General features: G+C 40.9%; 1 protein-coding gene across 4 annotated transcripts in view; it reads left to right on the top strand.

Annotated features, from left to right (window-relative positions):
* Positions 1-4,654: 4,654 nt before the first annotated feature.
* Positions 4,655-19,229, top strand: part of INTS6 (integrator complex subunit 6) — a 47,802-nt gene continuing 33,227 nt past the window's right edge. For all 4 annotated transcript variants that reach the window (XM_080612852.1, XM_080612850.1, XM_080612851.1 and 1 more), the window contains exons 1-3: positions 4,655-5,105; positions 5,344-5,421; positions 6,219-6,368. In XM_080612852.1, the coding sequence (XP_080468978.1) occupies positions 4,995-5,105; positions 5,344-5,421; positions 6,219-6,368 (339 nt within the window). In that variant the 5' untranslated portion in view covers positions 4,655-4,994. The remainder of the gene's footprint in view (positions 5,106-5,343; positions 5,422-6,218; positions 6,369-19,229) is intronic.

The following is a 19,229-nucleotide window of genomic DNA, read 5'->3' as shown; positions in this document are numbered from 1 at the left end:
AAGGAAAACAGCTGCCTCTGGAAATGTTAGAAGAACAGGCATCCTCAGTCCAAGTCCTAGAACATAAAAACCTGAGATCCAGTTATCTTAATGGCACTTTCCTGAAATTTTTTGGTGTTATATCTTATCTGATCCCAGCCTTCTCAGTGATTACTCAGTCTAGGATGAGCTTTATAAGTTTACCTAAGGTACCTGAATTATAAGATTAAATCAGTTTCTCTTTGATAACAATTACAGAAAGAGAGAAAAAAATAAGGTCAAAACCCACTGAACTGAAACTAGTAAAACCAACCAAAAAATCCACAACAATATAAGCTGCTGTGTACTACATATGCAGACAAGTGAAAAACAAACTTTTATTTACAAAAAAAGCATGTTGAATGCACAGAACTTGGCTAAAGGAAGACTAAATGGAATCATCAAATCAGAGAATCATTTAGGTTGGAAAAGAAAGACCTTTAAGATTGAGTCCAACCATGAACATAATGTAACAGAAGTATTAAAAGATAATAAATTGAAACTCAGAATGCTGTATAAAGATTTATACTTCAATGATAAGCAGCAACATAAAAATAGGTAATGGAAAATAAGACTTTTAAAGAGGGAAAAGTTTAATTATGACAATCTACAAGGCTGTGGAATGGTATTCTAAAGGAAGCTCTGATAAATTTACCTGTGTCATTAAAACTTGGACTGACCAAGACTTTGAACTATTATTTGTGAAAAAAATTGAGGAGAAAGCAAATTAAAAAAAAAAAGTTACACTGTCAATTTTAGTTCTCAGACCTGCTTGAAGGTCTTAACCATAACACCTCCCATCCAAACTTGCAATTTAGGACAAAATAAGGCTAACACTATGTGATGGCAAAAAAGTCTCACAAGTATCAACTGGGAGAAGAAACTGTTTAAGGAAAAAACCACAACAACAGCAAATTATGCCAAAAATGCTCTTCACCCTTCTCAGATGATTTTTTTATGTGTATTTTCATACTTCTATTTGATTTTTCATTTATTAACTTAGCCCTCAAATTTAAAGTGAAATTTGCATTTTTAATACCATCTTATTTGTCCCTAAATGGACAACGCCATTCTGAATATCATAAAATGAGCATTCTTAGACATACATATACATTTGTGTTTCCTCATGGATGCACAATGAATAACAAACAAAACCAGTATGGAAGTATCTGGAATCTTTTGTATTGTCAGGACAGCAAAAGTATTCCTACAGACAAAGCTGTGCTGAAATGATTCATCCAGTTTTAGGAGAAAAGGTGGAACTGGCTCATTTAGACCACGCATGGGGTATAACTTTGCCCTCCATGTAAAAAAGCTGAAACCAGAGAAAGATGCATCCATTTTCTGTGACAGCCTCAAGCTCTCTCCTTGCTCAGCTGTGTCAGCTCTACCAGTAATAAGCATAAGCACTAATATCACTGGGTTTTGTTCCTTCACAGCAAATCTCCTGTACAGATTTATAAATGTGACTCTGATGGCAGTACTAGCCATTACGATTCTCACATCAAGAGGCTGATACACACTTAAGGGTTGGGTTGATTATCTTTGAAAGAATCTTTCTCAATACTAATCAAATTGGCCTGCTCCCAGCAGAAAAGTACTAATGCCTACCACAGACAACACATACCCAGCCTTGATTCTGCCCTATAGGGGATCTAGTACGGATCTAATATAAGATGCACAGGAGCAGAAAGAACTGAATGTTCCAAATGGCTTCAAAGATAACAGTGAAAAGCAAGTACACACAGAAAAGTAATTCTGCTTGTATAAATCCCACTGGAACTGTGTGAAAGTTTTGTCTGTGGGATTTTCCTTTCACTGAAAATCACCAGGGCTGAGGAGACTAGGGGTACAGCAGGCCCAGCTGCTTGAGTCCTACCTTCCTTTTGGTAAGAAAATTACAGCCTACAGTTTGTGGTTTTCAAAGTTGATTCTGAATTCATGCTGGTTTTTGACTGATTCTACCACTAAGAGAGAACACGTAATTCCCCCCCACCCGCCTTTACTGGCAACAAAACTTGAGAATTCCAAATTACCCTCTAGGATTTATGTGAAATCTCCACGGCCCAGGCTGCCTTTTACTATGACATTTTCCTGGTACGGCAAGGACTCTAAAATGCCTTTTTTTCCAGCACTTTGGAGAAGGAGCCATTCCAGAAGTTTCCCATTTTTAGGATCATCTCCAAGAAGATGCATGATGCTTGACACATAAAAGTAATGCTGATTTTATTAAGACAGTCAACGACACATCAGCAACATACAAATAGGAGAGAAGGTGGCATGTCTGAAGAAGATGCCTATCTCAGAGATTTAAAAGGAAGCCAGTTAGAAGCCAGCATCATACACTCACTCAACATTATTCCTAAATGACGTTACTAATCCCAAAGCATGATTTGTTAAAGCAGCACTGCACTGCAGCCTTTACTTAACAACTTGAATCCCATCGCCTTACACAGTTACTACTCCAGCAGCAGCCAGTCTTGCTGACCTTAAGAGCTGCAACTTTCTGTAGGGAGCTGAGGGGAAGAAAGGTGTTCTAAAACACCTCTGTAGAGGGAAAATGACTGTGAGCCAAGCCTTTCTGAGAGTCCAAATGTTTTACTGTGTAACAGTGGCTGGCATGCAGCTGCATTCCAGGGCAAACTGGCAAGGTGGCCTCTGTGGCACCTGCTGGCTTGCTTCTTTTGACAGCAGGGGTTCAGATTAACCAATAGACCCTGGACCAAAACAGCATTGCTGTTGGTCACAAGACACAGCACCATTGCTGGGGGTCTGACATTGAACTGTTGGAAAGATGCAAGCAGCTCAAGAGCCACTGGGGGCACCTGGGTGAGTCTGGCCACTCCTACCACCACCAAAAGTATTCACACTGAGAAACACTCAGGAAAAAATGCTGCTTCCAAAGAAACCCAGTTGCTAAATTTTGGTCTGCACTGGTTCCAAAAATGTCGTCCCAGCTCCCACAGTGTCCTTGAGACTGGAGATTCCTTAGGGCCTTGAATGGTGAACTGGGCTGAAAGGAGGTGTCCCTGACTTCACTCCGGTGCCTGAGAAGGGATGGCACAGGTCACAGGTGCAGAGCTGACAGGAAAGCCAAAATAACTGTTCACAGACATGAGAATGCATACCAATCTGTAATGGAAATAGGATTCTGTCCCTCCCTCTTCCTAGAGACTAAATGTTAATCATTCATTAGCCTAAAAAAACCAAAAAAAGCCCAAACCAGCTCTTGCCTGGCAAGACAGAAATCTTGACTGGATAACAAGATGAATCAAACCAGGCCACTGCCAATTTTATCTTGAGAGAAGGAAGGAGCACAAATGGCTTCATACCTTCTAAAGCAGTGGCTGTGGGAACACATCAGCTGGATCAGGAAAAAAAAAAAGTATCAGTCAGATAGGAAGCAGAGCAATCTCCTGAACAGATCATGCTAAGAAATGGCTCCAGAGTTACTGCTCCAAGGCTATGAGAGCAGAAACAGCACAGACTCAACTGCTGGCAAAAAAACAACCCAAACCACCAAATAAAAACCAGAAATCTTCATCATTAATTGGTTGGAAACATTCCACGATTAGACGATTTATAGGCAGTATATTTGGAGTGCCCTCACATAACATGTATCAAAGAAACATCAGTGTTACTCTCTGGCTGTGTGCAGGGGAAAAGGTCACAGCTAGGGTTAACCAGTATTTTTTTCCTTTTTAGTTGTTTGTTTTTTTCTTTTCTTTTCCCCTAAGCATCGAGTGAAAGGCTGGGCCACGTCTCTGAGAATTCACCATCAAATGATACCGAATACTTTTCCACGTTCTAAACCCAGTGGATACTGCAAATGCTGCCCTCCTTGATCCAGCGGGTTTCAGGCTGCCCTGGGGTCCCCTAGCCGTCCCCTCTAGCCTGAGGGTCTGCGTTGGCCCCTGAGCGCCGTACAGGCCCTCCCAAGAGGGAAGAAGGAGGAACGCCGGGGGAGAGGACACGATCGGCCGGAGCAGGCGGGGGCTCCCCGCGGCCCGGGCACCTTCCCGCAGCCTCAAGGAGAGCCGCGACGCTCGCCTCCCCTCTTTCTCCATCCCCCCGTGACTCACCGCCCGCACCGGAGTCACGGCTCCAGCAGCCGTGGGGGAGCCTGCAGCGAGCCGCGCTCCCCCTGGGCCTCCCCCGTTCCCTCCCCGAGCGCCGCCGTCCCTCATAAGCGGGCGACTTGGGCAGGGCGCTCCTTCCACGGGCCATGGCGCCCCACAGACCCTGCGGAGCAAGCGAGCACCCTCCATCCCGCCCGAGACCGGCCGTCTGAGAGACTGCGCCGCCCACCCTGCCCCGTGTTCCCCGTCCAACACTGCGCCTGCGCGGCGTAGGGCTCCGCCACCACCCGCTTCCCTCAGCGGCTCCGGCTGCCGCGCTCTGCCCTCCCCCGGTGATTTGAATATGTTAATGAGGCGGTCACCGGGAGCCCTATGGCGGGGCTTAACGCGGTCACGTGGTGCGGTGACGTGTCCTTCAGAGGTGGGCCCCGACCTGCCCAGGCTCCTTTAAAAGCGGGCGGCGAGCGAGGAAGCGCCTCAGTCAGAGACAGAAAGTGCCGGGGTGTGGGGCTGCGGCTGCTCCGCCCGAAACTTCTGAGTAACATCAACAGGGGGAGGGGAGGGCGGGCGGCGGTGGAGGAAGGTGGTGTGGGGGGAAGGCTAGCAGCAGCGCAGCCCTATCCGCCTCTCCCTCATAAACCAGCCTGTGTCGGGCTGAGCAGGCCCCTCACACAAAGGAGGGCAGGGCAGGCAGGGCTGCCCCCCCTTCCCCCCCGCCTCGGCAGAGGGGCAGCGGGGACGCGCCCTTCCCCGTGCACAGCATTCACAGCCACTTACTCCTCTCCTGTCCCCCGTCTTCTCTTTCCCCCTTCTTCCCCCCCACCCCGCCCCGCGGTTCTCCCCTTAGCCCCCCACCCGCTGTCCATGTAGCCGCCCGGCCGCCGGCCCCTCCGCACTATGCCCATCTTACTCTTCCTGATAGACACGTCCGCCTCCATGAACCAGCGCACCCATCTGGGCACCACCTATCTGGACATAGCTAAAGGCGCTGTAGAGACTTTCATGAAGGTACCGGCTCTGCCTTGTGAGAGGAGGCGAGAGAGAGCGAGAGTGACTGCGCGGGGAGGGGAGGGGGAGGCAGGGCGCGGGGGGCTGCCTGGGCCGGGGGCGCGAGGTGAGGGCGGGCGGGAGTGCGTGCGTGTGTATGCGGGCAGGCAGGGACGGGAGGGCCGGGCCGAGGCGGGGGGCTCCAGCGGCGCCGCTGCCGCCACTCGGCTCACCCTCTGCTTTGTCCCCCGCGCCGCAGCTCCGAGCCCGGGACCCGGCCAGCCGGGGAGACAGGTACATGCTGGTCACTTTCGAGGAGCCTCCCTACGCTATCAAGGTAACCCCCGCTCACTCCTCCCCACCCCCCCGCTGCTCCCCCCGGCTTCCTTCCGGCCCCTCCGCGCCGCCGCGGGCCTCTGCGAGTGGTCGCCCCCCCGCCCGCGTCGCCCGGGCTGCTGGCGGTCCGGGACAGCGCGGCACACACGGGCTCTGGCGGCTGCGGCGGCAGCGCTGACATCAACATGGCCGACGTTTTTTCCCTGTGTGGTGTGTGCGAGCAGCAATGAACTGTGGGGAATATTTATTCAAGTTGGGAGAAGTGACAGCAACTCCAAGGAGAGTTCAGCTTGGAAGGGACGATCTGAGGAAACAGCAACTTCAGCCCGAACAGTCTGGACTCGGAAGGGGACGGCACTTCCCTCAGCCCCGCCGGGGCTTGGGGCGGACCGACGTACCGCGAGGGGGTGGGAGGAGGAAGGGGGGGGGAGGAAGGGGCGGGGGTCCGCATGACACAGGACGGTGAACCTGTTGGGGGTCGGCTCGCAGCGCAGTTGGCTTCCATCTACGAAAGGATGTGCGAGAGCGGTGTAAATAGCTGTGAGGGTTGTGCATCCATGACTTCGCTGAGATTTGTCCCTTGGAACAATACAAAACCTACCTTAGTTGGATAGATGGGGGGATCTAAGAGAAGTAAATCCAGTCTTTATGGAACAACACTGACTATTATTAGTAACTTTTAAGGTGGTTTGTTAGCATTTGTAATGAGCTGCATGCGGCAAGGACAGCACTTTGTAGCCTAACAGGAAAGCAAAGCTCATATCTGGAGAATAAGTTTTCTCACGTTTCTCTTTTCAGGCTGGCTGGAAGGAAAACCATGCAACGTTTATGAATGAACTGAAAAACCTTCAAGCTGAAGGACTCACAACTCTTGGCCAGTCCCTAAGGACAGCTTTTGACTTATTAAACTTAAATAGATTAGTAACTGGCATAGACAACTATGGGCAGGTAGGTTGACTATTAATAGGTGGAAAAATTGTAAAACACAGACTTCCTAGAGACAATAGTTAGGTAGTTGTCCTAAGTGGCATCTTCATGAAATACTCAGTATAGGGGCTTCTTCAACAGTAAGCAGAGCTCGCAGTTGGAAGAAGAGCAGTTGCTGAGTGTAGTTTGATACCCAACTTCCTTTTTCAAAACTTAAGTTATTCCTCAGTTTGTAAACCGTGACATAGCTCCCAAGTTGACATTCTCAGTTAAGCTTTGTCTTTTCTTTGTATGAAGACTATGGTTAGGAACCGTAGCTGGTGAGCCTGGTGGGGTAGTGAAAACTTTGCTTTCTCTATACACTGCTGTGCGATCAGTTAAGTGCAGTGTGGGAGGTGAGCCATTTGTTTAACAGCATGGCATGTCCAAAAGTACAGAATAGACACAACTTTTTCAAAACCTTTTCTTTCCAATGAGTTTACTGCAACTTTTCATATATTTGTATAAACCTGCCAGTTGTCTTGAGAAGCTGTGCTTTTCTAGTGTCTATATTGCAGCTTTCTCTTTATAAGCAGAACTTCATTTGGGGAGTGGGCCAGCATTCTCTTGCTCAGTAGTATGAGTTGCTAAAAGACAGAAACTGAAACTGTACGTTAAACATGTTCTGGGAAGTGTATCCAGTTCTTTCTGGCACTGGATCAAACCCTGGATTTTTTTATAAGGAACGTTATTTGTATTGGGCAAAGTATATAGTCTATTTTTCACATGGGATGTAATAACTTAAATTACCCTGTTTTGCTTGTTTTTATGTAACGCTCCCTCTACTATTTGAGGAGGTGTTACTGCTCTTGGTATTTAAGATGGGAATAGGATTGTGAAAATAAGTCCCCTTCCTCCCTCTCCTTTTTCCAAACCAAGCAGAGTTTATGTGATAACAGCATGTTTGTTTGGGAAGGAAATATCTGTGTCTCATGTTGCATTGTATGGCTTTGCCACTAGGTGATCAAGTGAGCCTAAATGTTTTTAAAATGCCAGTTTAGTGATGAAACTTTAGGGAAAAAAAAAAAAAAAGTGCTATTTCCACACATTTTTTTTGTTTGGTTTTTGTTTGCTTGTTTGTTTGTTTTTTTCTGTTACCATCTGCTGTCCTTTTTTACATCTATGTGCTAATCTTTCCCATTTTCTGATGTTTTTGTTTGGTTACATGAGCTATACGAAGCTTTGTTGAGCACATACCACTGTAGGCACACATAAAATACTTACTCTTTCTGATTGCTACTGATAATTACAATATTCTAATTAAACCCATGTCAAATAATTTCCTCCAAGTGAACCAGCTGTGCTCAGCTACTCAATCAAGTGGGCAGTTGAGTTGTCATGACTGTTTTGACTCACTGGTAGTGTTCATTACTGCAGATAGCTGCTCTTTTGTCTGTGGAGCAATGATTTTGTGTGATCATTTGATTACAAGTTTCAGTCTAGGTTTGAACCCATTCTTGCTTATTGCAGGTTTTTTGCTCTATTCCACATGTGGAGCTGACTGTTGGAGAGGTGTTCACATGTGCAGTCAGGTGACTAAATAGGATTTCTAACTCTTTTTTAGCATCTGCAAAAATAGATGAATATATTGCAAGTGCCAGGTCATCTGCTGCTGAAGTCACAGGCTCCATTTTGGCTGTACTAATCAAAGTAGCATTTTTTCATAAACCAGATCAAATTCTGGAGCACTTAAATGTTCCTTCAGTGCTGGTAGGATGAGGTCCAGAGCAGTTAACTTTCCTCATGTTTACATTGGCCCTTGAGCATTATGTCACATTATCTTGTCAACTTCTGTTGTTCATGCCTGCTACCTCAAATTTAATCAATATAAATGGGTATTTAAAAGAACATGCTGTAAGAAACTTAGAAATTCAGGGTAATGACAGTGACCGGAATGCTCAGTTGCATTTGAAATATTTTTCACTCAGAACATAAAGGGGTTATTCACTTTTTTTTTTTTTTTTTTTTTTAAAGCAGGTACAAATGTTAGGACCATAAAATAGTAGTTATCTAAAATACAGCAGACACGTTTGAAGAGCGGTTGTCTTGGAGTGGGAGGAGAAGATAATTTTACAAAAATACAGCATTTAGGTGATCTTAGATGTGGTATTATATGAAGTAATAAATCCTATCTTTTATTAAGCTTTTCTCTGGAAAATTTCTCTGGCTTAACATCTTTTGACTATCATGCTTGGTTCTTGGTGTATTGACAAACTTTTAAGATATTTGCGAAGGTCCACTTGTTTCCTATGTAGAAACTGTAAAACAGGATTTTATTATACATACCAATGACGACATGATCCAAGCTTGATGGGATTGTGTGGTTATGTCACAGAACATAAAGGCACAAGCATTGTGTGTTGTCCCCCTGCTGAGTATGAACTGTTTGTTTAAATGGCAGCGTGACTCACTATACTTGATTTCTTCCAAAGTAGACCAGAGTTCTCCATCAGCTGACTTCCCGCATAAGAGTGATGGCTGAACTGTCATTCTGAAAGTGAGGAAAATCTCCTGCTTCATCTTTTCTTGCAACATTAATGTTTGGGTTTTTAATATGAGTCTTTATCATACTGCTTTTTTAGTAAATAAGCACTGACTCGGTTGGTCATGAAGATTGAGTTACCAAGTGTACAGCTGTATTAGCTGATCACAGTATCTCACATTCAGCTCTTAAAGAGACACTGTCAACACATTTAAATTGTCAAGAACCTGAAAGACTTACAAATTTTTTCTGATATTAATGCTATGGTGTGGCTTTATAAACCCTGTGTCTTACCTAAGGTTGTTAGGTCAATGTTTTTGCGAAAGATTTTTCGGCAACAAAAGATTTTTGGAAAGTGCATATATTTTAAGGTGACTGTTCCTTTAATTTTTGCAGCACTTTCGAATAAATTCTGTATTATATTGCTTCATTCCAGCAATAGTTACAGGCTTTTTCACCTGTACTGTGCTTTGTGCTGGTTATGGTAGCAGAAGAATGAACCTTCACATAGGGTGTGAGGTTTTAGCATTTGCTAAAAATAGTGGTGCTCTTCACCTTCTGTGTTTTTAAAGAAAGCTTAGGAAAAAATGCAGGATTTGGATGTCTTCAGGAAAAAAACAATTTAAACACGTTAAATTCAGCAAGGACTCACTGTCATATGACAAAAAAAACCCCATTGTACTTCATTAGCCCAGTTTGCACTCGGCTGATGGCCTTTTCCCCAGTTCAGCTTCTCCTTTGTTTAAATTAGTCTGAAATACCAAGCCTTTTACTAGCAGATTTTCTGTCTTCTTGCAGTACACGCTTAAATCTTGCAGCTATGGTTTGCTCAGCAGCACATGTGTAGTCACAATTTAGTTGAAAATATTTTGGAGTGAGGCAAATGTGTTACAGTGGATAGAAGAGTTAGATACTAATAATGTCCTTCTATGGAAACAGGAAACAGCTATTTTTATAATACAGTAAAAGTGTAAACAAGTGGCTGAATTGGGCCATCTATGTACTTGAGTTATTTGCCATTTGTAGTGAAGTTTCTGTGACTGAGCTGTGAATCTGAGGTCAGCAAATATGTATCAATAATGTTCTGATACATTCAAAGCACCAACACAGCACTACCAAAACTTGAATGTGATGCATGCTTGAAATTACTAAAGCTCTTGATTCTCTGATGCCCCGTGTATTTCACCTTGCCTTTTGTTATTTGTGCAACGAAGGTCTCTTACTATTTTTTTTTTTTTTTCAGCAGTATTAGATAGAATGAGGTTTGGAAGGATAAAATGTACTTACCTGAGCAGATTTCAAAGTGGTTCAGTTGATATATCAAGGTATTTTTCCAGAATTTTTCAGGCTGAAATTTCATTTTAGTGTTGCAGCTAGAAACAGCACTGTTCAATAACATAAGCTTTTTATGAGCTTTTTATCTCACTAGAGTATCTTGCACATATTCTTCAGCATCATAATTATTATTGATTTGGTAAAACTGGCTTAGAGATGAGTTTGACTTTTAGACAAAAGGACATGCTAAATTAATTGTTTTGAAACAGAAAAACAGACTATAATGTTTCTGTAATCCAAGTGGACTTGGGATAGGTTTTTTTCATTCACAGCAAGGAATAAGGTGCTCTCTGGATCTGGACTAATACAAGAAACACTGTTTTGATGACTTGCCAGGCTATGTGCAGTCTTGATGAAAGCTTGTTTTTCTGCACTGCGTTTCATATACATACAAAAGCGTAATTAAGGCATTTTGAGACAAACTAAAATCCAAATAGAATTCAACCAATTAAGAATATTTTAGGAACTTAAAAATATACTAAGGCCTGGAAAGACCTATTTCTGACCTGGAAATTGGAAGGTGTCCTGCATATAATGACATCACCACAGTTTTTTTTTTTTCCCCAAGGGTTTTATTCATACTGGGTGTGACCATCAAACAGTACAATCTTAGTGTAATTGCTGCTTTATAGTTCTCTCTGAGTATATGGTTAGAGACCCATTTGTAACTACAGTAGCAGTATTGCTGATGTGTTCACACAGTAAAACTTAGTGTTGGTCAGTAGACATCAGCATACTTTCCCATGATTGCTTAAATACTGTAGTATTCCAAATATATGTAAATAGTATACCTAGGAGACCAAGTCTTAATATGGCTTGTAGGCACGCAGCAGCTTTGTTTCCAAGTAACACCTTGCAGACTTACTCCTTGCTTATGTGCTTATTTGTGTGTAAGATCTGCTGAGCTTAAAAAATAACCCCAACAATCATAGAATCATAGAATAGTTAGGGTTGGAAAGGACCTTGAGATCATCTAGTTCCAACCCGCCTGCCATGGGCATGGACACCCCACACTAAACCATTTCATACATATGAAATGTTGTTCTCTAACTTTGCACACATTATGCTTTTGCAGTGATGTGTTCTGCTTTCTTTAAATTGTTGAGCAGTTTTATTTTTCCATTGGTTTTTTGAGACTTGCTGCTGGATTTCCTTGCTTTCAAAAGTTAAAATCCTTTGAGCATGACTTTTGTCTTGGCATTCTGAGGTCATAAACACTGCACTGGAATGGCCTGTGTTGAGTGTGCATCCAAATTTGGAACCAAAGTTTAGGTTAGCATTTCCTGCTTTGTCATGCTGGCACAGTTGCACAGGGAGTTTGCTTCTCGTGCTGGTAGAGGCAGGGGTTTGCTCTTCTAGAGTAGCTCTCCTATTATCTTCCCCCTGCCCTTCTCCAACAAAACCAAACGTGAGAATTTGAGACAGTAGAAAACAGCAAGTTTAAGCATGGTAATGACAGAAATACTTATAGGAGGATTTCTTATAGTCTCCTGTTTTCTGTGGAATAGGAATGGTTTTCATGTAAACCTATATGCCTGTTAATGTCAAAGATCCATATGTGAGGTGCTGGTGAAAGTCAGTCTTTCTCACCTCCTACATGACGAAATCAAGCATATTGCTTCCAGTTTATACTTTTTACGCTGTAACATTTAAACACGCCATCTTGTCTGCTCTTGAAATGTTTGGGATTTTAGTTAGCTTTGTTTTATAGTATCCTTTAATGAAAGCTATGGCAGGCATTGCTGCAAGTGTTTTCTTATGTTGTGAGGTGGAACTGCATGCCTTTCAGCCTTCCCAGCACAACAAATTTTGTTGAAAGTCTCAGTCACATGAAACTTGAGTGTTCTTAAAATCACTTGTCTACTTCTAATTCAGTATTTTTTGAAGGAAGAATTAAAAAGTTAAAACAAGCTTACAAAAGGTACTTGATTTTTTCCAATGAAAATTACCAATTGATTTTGCTAGCAGAAAGAAGTAAGATACTTTGTCATGTTCTGAAAATCAAATAATCTTTGACTACTTTGAATCTTAAAGTGTTCAGTACTTCAATAAAATTGATTTGGAAGGGGCAGTGCTGTAACATGTTCCCTGTGGCTTTGATTTTTAGGGGTCAGGTGAGCAGAGTCATGCTGCCAAGCTTAAGCAAGTGATACAGATGTCTGTCTCTGACTGGTACTCTTGATTTGCTAAGAAGGCATCAGAGAAAGTCTGAGGACAGTTAGGAGTGCCAAAATTTTATCTCTTGGCTTGACTTTATATCTGGAAGAGTTTAGTTGCTTCAGGTCATGTTAGAGTCATTAGATATATTAACTTTCTTATTTGGTTGCTTAAAGATATGTGTTTCATAGTTGAAGTATTCTTGTCTTTTTGAATTGTATTTGCACTTCAACACAGACAGTTGTCAGGGAGGCAAAGCAAATACATAAAGAGCCAGGAGCTGGTTATCTTGTGAAGACAAGTATTTTTTATTCCCCCCCTCCTAGCTGTGTCTCCATTGCTACGGTTATTTTCTTTAGGCTAGATTTTACTTTTCTTACGGAATAGTTACATCCAGTCTTGGGTTTCTGTTGTAGGCGGTCTATTTCTCTGATGTTTGAAGGGAAGAACATATTTGTGTATGTGCCTGAATTTTAATTCAGCTGAGGCTCAGTTGAAACTATGATTGTGTTGCTTGAGAAGTCTTTCTTGCCATTGCTTCTTCTCTTGTCGTTCATTCTGTACGTTTAACAGCATAGTAAGTCTTCTAGTTCATAGAATATCCCCATATCTACATCTCCCACTTTAAGAACATATCAGTGTTTCCACTTCTGTTGTGTTACTCAACATTGTATTGTCTGTCCCTTTTTTCAAGTTGCTTTCATCTCTTGTTTATGCAACAGTTTGGAATTTAATCTAATTTGTGAGTGCTAATATCTAGCTAATACAGAACTCTTATCAGACATCCAGTTTGCATTGTGTGGTTACGGTGCTGATTTTAATTGTCAAAAGTGTAGGCCAGTCTTGCTCATTCAAAGAAAAACTGATACTACAGATAGGAGTTAATGGTTACATGTGTATTTAGGGTAAATCTTTCATATGTATTAAAAGATCCTTGATTTTTTTAAAGTGGACTAGCCTGTGAGCTGTAAGATTTCTGGTGATCCTGTGATGCCTACAAAGGATATCACACATTCATGAAGTATTTTCTGTGTACCAGCATATTTTTACTATTACAATTCTGAATATTGACAACAAAGATGATTTCAGGTTATTTATTATTGCCTATATATTTTATTTAAAAAAAATAAAAAAATAATTGCTTTGATACCATACAGTTGGCCCCAATCAACTAGATTTTTCAAAAATATATTGCATAGGCAGTTTCAGTCTTACATTAAGGAGAAATCAAGTATCTGTTAATCTAAGCACCTGTTTTTTTCATTCTGGAGATAGCATCTCAGCCCTGGTTAATTGATTTGCCCTACCTCAGATAAATCTACAGTCCACTATAGATTTAAGCCTAAATTTTTCCAGTGGGGAAACCAGGTTAATGCCTACAGCTGAATTAAAATTGACAGTTAAAGAAGTTGATGGGTGCAAGTTATGACACCAGCCTTAGTCAGGAACCTTGAATGACTCAGACTGGGCCACTGAAGTAGGTAAGACTTCTGGTTGTATGAGACAAAATCTTGTCCTGCTCTAGTTATTTAAATATGGGTGGTAAGTGAGTCTTGCAGCACTGTAGTGGTAGATACCTAGAATAGTGGGTAAGTAAGTGTTGATTATGTTTAGTGTAGTTCCATGGTTTTAACACTGGAGGTCTTTTAGAAGACTGACCTATCAGGAACTGCTGTGTAAATGACAGTGATTTAGGGGTATACACATTGAAGATAATGCTTACTGTCTTGTTGACTTTGCCAGGAAACTTTTACCTGTATAATCGCATTTAGTGACTGCTCAGTGTAGCCACTCCCATTTCCTTAATTTATAGTGGTTTGTTTTTTTTCTATCTACATTTAGCTGCTACTGCTTGTGGAGAGCAGGATGTTAATCTGATTTTGTCTAACAATAATATTTGAAGATAAATTACCTAAATACATTGTGCATTTTGTCAACATCTCCTTGAGCCAAAAAGCTATATTGAACAAATCCAGAATATTTATCATTGAAATCAGTTTAGAGCACTGACATATTTTTTGTGCTCAGCATACAGAATGAGAGAAAAGTGGCCACTGTTTTCTTCCACCATTATGCCCCCCCCCGGTTTGAATCCCAGGATTCTGACTTGACTGTATGCATCTATATGTGAGACACGTTCAGCCTAGTGGCCTACTCTGATCCTGAACTTAGGGCCTCCTGTGATCATTGTGCCAAACTTGCTTCAAGTAGTATGACTTCATGTAGTGAAATAAATCAGTGATCGATTCAGATCCTTAATAAGCTGGACTGTGAACTGTGGTGGTTCGAAATCTGTTTTAAAACAGCTAAGTTGCTCCTGATGTAATGGTAATAAACTCTGGAAGGGAGTTGTGGGGAAATCTTGGGACATTATTCAGAAGAATTGCCCTATGTTCATGAGTCAATAAGCTACTTTCAGTCAGCTTGTCAATACTCTGGATTGATAACCCCTAAAAAGGTGGGGAGAATTTTGTATACAACTCACTCTTTGGCTTTCCCCCTCATTGTTCATTTGGGTTTTTTTGTGTTCTCCCAAATCAGCTTGCTGGCAACAGTGACATTCATTACGCTTCTAGTTATAGGGAGAACAGAGGCCTGGCTTTGCACTGTGAATTGCACTGACTGAGCCAGGACCAGCTATGTAAAGCCATTGCTGTGAAGCAGAAAAGCTGCAGTAATTAGGGACTTGATCCAAGGTTTGGCAAGGTCAGTTATTTTTGGAATAAAACATTCAGAAATATTTTTAGGAAATACAACCAAAATCATCTTTAAACCCAGATTCTTGGGTGCTGACTTTAAAGTCCTGTTTGGTATGGATGCATATTTTAGCTTTTTCTTTCTTTTAAGCTTATAAAAGCTTAAATCTAACCTATTTTTAGGAGGTTGCATTTGCTGTGTTCAGTCGAATAACTTTGGAACCCACCAGGATTTGTTGGTTGATTTATCCAGTTTCAGGTGATTCCAGTAGTTATTCATTTAATAATTTGTAACTAACTGATAAGGTGCATCTTTTTTTAAGTGACAATTTTTATTAACTTAAGGTGAAAGTTGTGATCACGGTTGCTTTGCTGTTTATGTATTTTAATTAATGTAAGGACAAGTTAAAGTTCTTCCCTTTTTGGAATTATCATGTATCTGTCACATCAGTGCTACATGTTTCAAATGTTTTCTTCACTTGCTGGAATTCGCTATATATGAAGTCCATTCTGTGTATGTATTTTGTTTGTTGTTTTTTTCTTTGTGAGGATGTCAAGGTTGTGAAAGATTCAAGGACTGAATTGTTTTTGAAACTTACCAAGGACCTCATCTAAATTGGAGCACTTAGAAGTTAATCAAGAAGTTATCACTTATATAATATGTTATTTAGAACTCAATTAAATTTGCTCCTAGATGAAAGAAACAGGACAAACCTTTATACTAAACTGTCATTTTTGAAACTCTGTGACTTAGTAATGTTGGGAACTCTGTGATTCAAGCACATGAAGGCATCAGTGTATCTTGATGTTTTAAGTTTGTCTTAGTAAATCCTACTATGTATTCATCATTCCTTTATTGTTTGTTATGAATATAGTCTACAAATGTTTTCTTGATATGGAGGTTTTGCACTCAAAAATAATGATTTCTTGCATTGAGACTCCTTTCCAGGCTGCTTTGGGTTGCTTTCTTCTTGTTTTGGTTTTGTTTTTTTTTTTTTTTTTCTTGCTGTTAGTTTGGTTTTGGTTTTAAGCACAAACTTTCTGACTAGAATTCCAAGATGACTAAAGTTGCACAATTAAATAGTCTTTAAGCAGTGCCAGACTTGGAAACCCAGAATGTGTGGTTATAAGCATCTATAAAAATGATACTAAGCACAGACAATTTTTTTGTTGCACATATCAAGATGGATATGCAATGAAATCATTGCCTATAGAAAACAAACTTGCAAGCTCAGGCTTGCAAGTCTGTGTTCTATATCAGCACGCATCTGATGTGCTTAAATATATTTCTGTGATTTTTGTTTTTTGGACAAAGTTTGGTGTGTTGTGCAATTCAGATAGTTGTTCTGTCTCTGTAGTATTTTGAATTATAGAAGTGATATCTAACTGGATCTTGGATTCTTTGTAGGGCTTTCAGACTGGCAGGACGAATATAAGATGACACATTTAGAGCTTCAGTAGTTAATTGAAACTATAAATGTTTTGGTTTCTTTTTAAATATTAAAATAATGCTTAGGAGCAAAATACTGACAAATTACTTTTTTATCCCATTTATTTTCCTGAATACCTTAAATTTCCTTTTCATGAATGGAATTTACATGGTCTGTGTTATAGACATGGTGCGATTTTTCAGCCATAGGTTGCTACCTTCATTCTTATATTCTGGAACTAGTGTGCCAGGGAGGTTGATTTCTGGCTCGGCTTTAGGAAAAGTCTGCTATTTCACTTGTCATCTGCTTTGAAAAGCTTTTGCTAATTTTTTTTTTTTGTTTAAACCTGCAACTTATTTGTTCCAGTCACCTGAAATCCAGGCGGCTTCAGTTGTACCACCAAATCAATGTCCTAGCTGCATGTGCAGAACCAATTTTATCTACTGCTATAATCTGTAGTGCCAGTAAGGGATGAAGCAAAAACCATGTAACTGCCTTCTTATCCTCCGCAGGACATTCTGAATATGAAGCTGATCAGTGCATGTCTTGGGCATTGTAGTAACTCTTAGGTATTTTTAGCATAGTTAAGTAAAGAATTGTCTGGGACATGAAAAATTACTTTGCGTATAACAACCTTGCTGTAGCCTATAGGGAAGGACAGCTGTACATATCTAAATTTGAATTTTGGAATCTCCTCATATCATGGAGGAAAGGTCTTTTTTGATAGCCATCCTTAGTACCAAATCATTGCATTAATACCCTGACAATGATTGCTTCAACAGTATTTACTGTTTCCTTGGGTAAAGATGGTGATTTAATGGAAGCATGAGTTTAGATCTTGGTAAGTTCTAGTAAACTTTCCTAAAACTCTGTTTTTAAGGTCTTCTCCAGAAGATGAAGTAATTGGAAGTAGAATACAGTTTTTAAACTTCAAAAGAAAAAGGAGTGTATGTGTAATACAGTTGAATGTTTGTGGATGAGTCTTCCAAAAAGACGGGCAATTGGCAGCAAGAAAGGGAGAGTATATAGTATGTGCTGTCCCTGGTGTCAGAAACCATGAACTAATTGCTTTTAGATTTAGTTAGATCAGGACATTAGTAATTGATTGCTTCTTATTTGTACTGGTACAGTCATTTAGAGATTTTCATGTATGCAAGTTTTAGAGAAGTATTTACTTGTTCCCTGGATATTTTGAGATAGTGTTCAAGGAAAGCATGCCTCACGTGTTTATCTCCTTTTTGCTCAATCACCTCATCCAAAGAATAGATTTTATTAACTTGTGCCCCCTCTGCTGGCTGTTTGGTCAAACGTCAGTTTATAAAAGACCCTTTTATGGGGGTAAAACTACAACAAAAACTCTGTGAGTCCTAATTTGTGAAAATCAGTGATGGTGTTGAGAGTTGGTGTTTTCATAAGTGCATAGTTATTGTCTTGGGCTCACTCAAGACTACTTCAGCATTTGTCAAACTTGTTTCTTTCCTTTATTCCTCAGTTGAAGAGATTTGGTCTTTTTACCCACCTTGTGTGTATATTGTTTCACATACATAGGAAGTAGATCTTTATGGTTCTTGGGACTATGGAGGACTATAATTCAAGCTTCTAAAACCTGCTACTATCATGTGCAATTCTGGTAGCAGTCATTTTCCACTTAAGATATAGAGCTCTCCTCTTCTGGGTGTAGTAAGGGGCCTTCTCAAATTGTCTTTAGCAGATGATTACCTGTGTTCTTCCCAAAACCTGTCTTTGTGGGTGAGGTAGTATTCCCAGCTGCCTAGCATGATGTAGGTAGAGCAGAAGTCCTCCCATCTTTGATACTGCAGGGAGAGCTGAAAGGTTTCAGTGTTATGACAGAGAATGTATGTCCATAATGCAGATGTTTGTGGACTAGAGGTTATAGTAAGAATCCTCCCCCTGTCCTGCAGCCCTTTCAGAAAAACACTGCATTTTTTCTTGTTAGTAGTGTAATTCCTGGAGTAATGTTGCATTAGATTGTTTTATAAGTTCCAATCTCTGACTGATCTGAGATCTGGCATCTATCTTGCCATTAATCAGGCATCGAGAGATTTCTGGTTTATATTAAAATTGCTTTTATGACTTAAACTTCAAAACACTTTTACTGTGTAAAACTGGAACTGGTTAGTATAGCTTTCATTGAACTTTCTTCTGAAGCTTCTGAAAGTGATCTTAAAGTACATTCACTAATCCAATATCTGATCATCTACTAGAAAGACAGAATTGCCACCACTCCAAAACTGCATTACCTGTTGAATAATCAGTGTCATCAAGGGAATATATCCAAATCCTACAGACAGGGAAACAGAAATGAGTTAGCAACTAACTTTATGCATGAAGCCTGACTTGTCAGAGGTCTTAATCCTGTACAGGATTCCAGTATATTCTTCAGGTCTTATTCATGCTAAAATTGCTAAAGTGTCTCTCACACTGAAGTGGTTCCTGTTCATGGTGTCAGTTTCTATTCTAAAACAGCCGTAACAAACAAATATGGTCTCAAAGCTGGTTTTAGCATAGGGGTTGGCTTAGTTGGGTTACACTAAGGTAATCCAGGTCAGAGGTGCTGTGCTTTTCAGTATGGCCACAGAATCATGGAGCGCTTGTGGCATATCCTATGAGAAGTCAGGTTTATCAAAGCAAATGTTCTGGTAGAACCTGATTGCCCTTGCTCTGTTTTCCTCCATCATATTCTTCCTTGCATTTTGGTAGATTATAGTTTCCTAATGTGTGC

Source organism: Psittacula echo, assembly GCF_963264785.1.
Source record: "Psittacula echo genome assembly, chromosome: 3".
In the NCBI taxonomy this organism is placed as follows: Eukaryota; Metazoa; Chordata; class Aves; order Psittaciformes; family Psittacidae; genus Psittacula; species Psittacula echo.
Note: the sequence above shows the minus strand (reverse complement) of the source record. Positions and strands in the feature narration are given on the sequence as shown.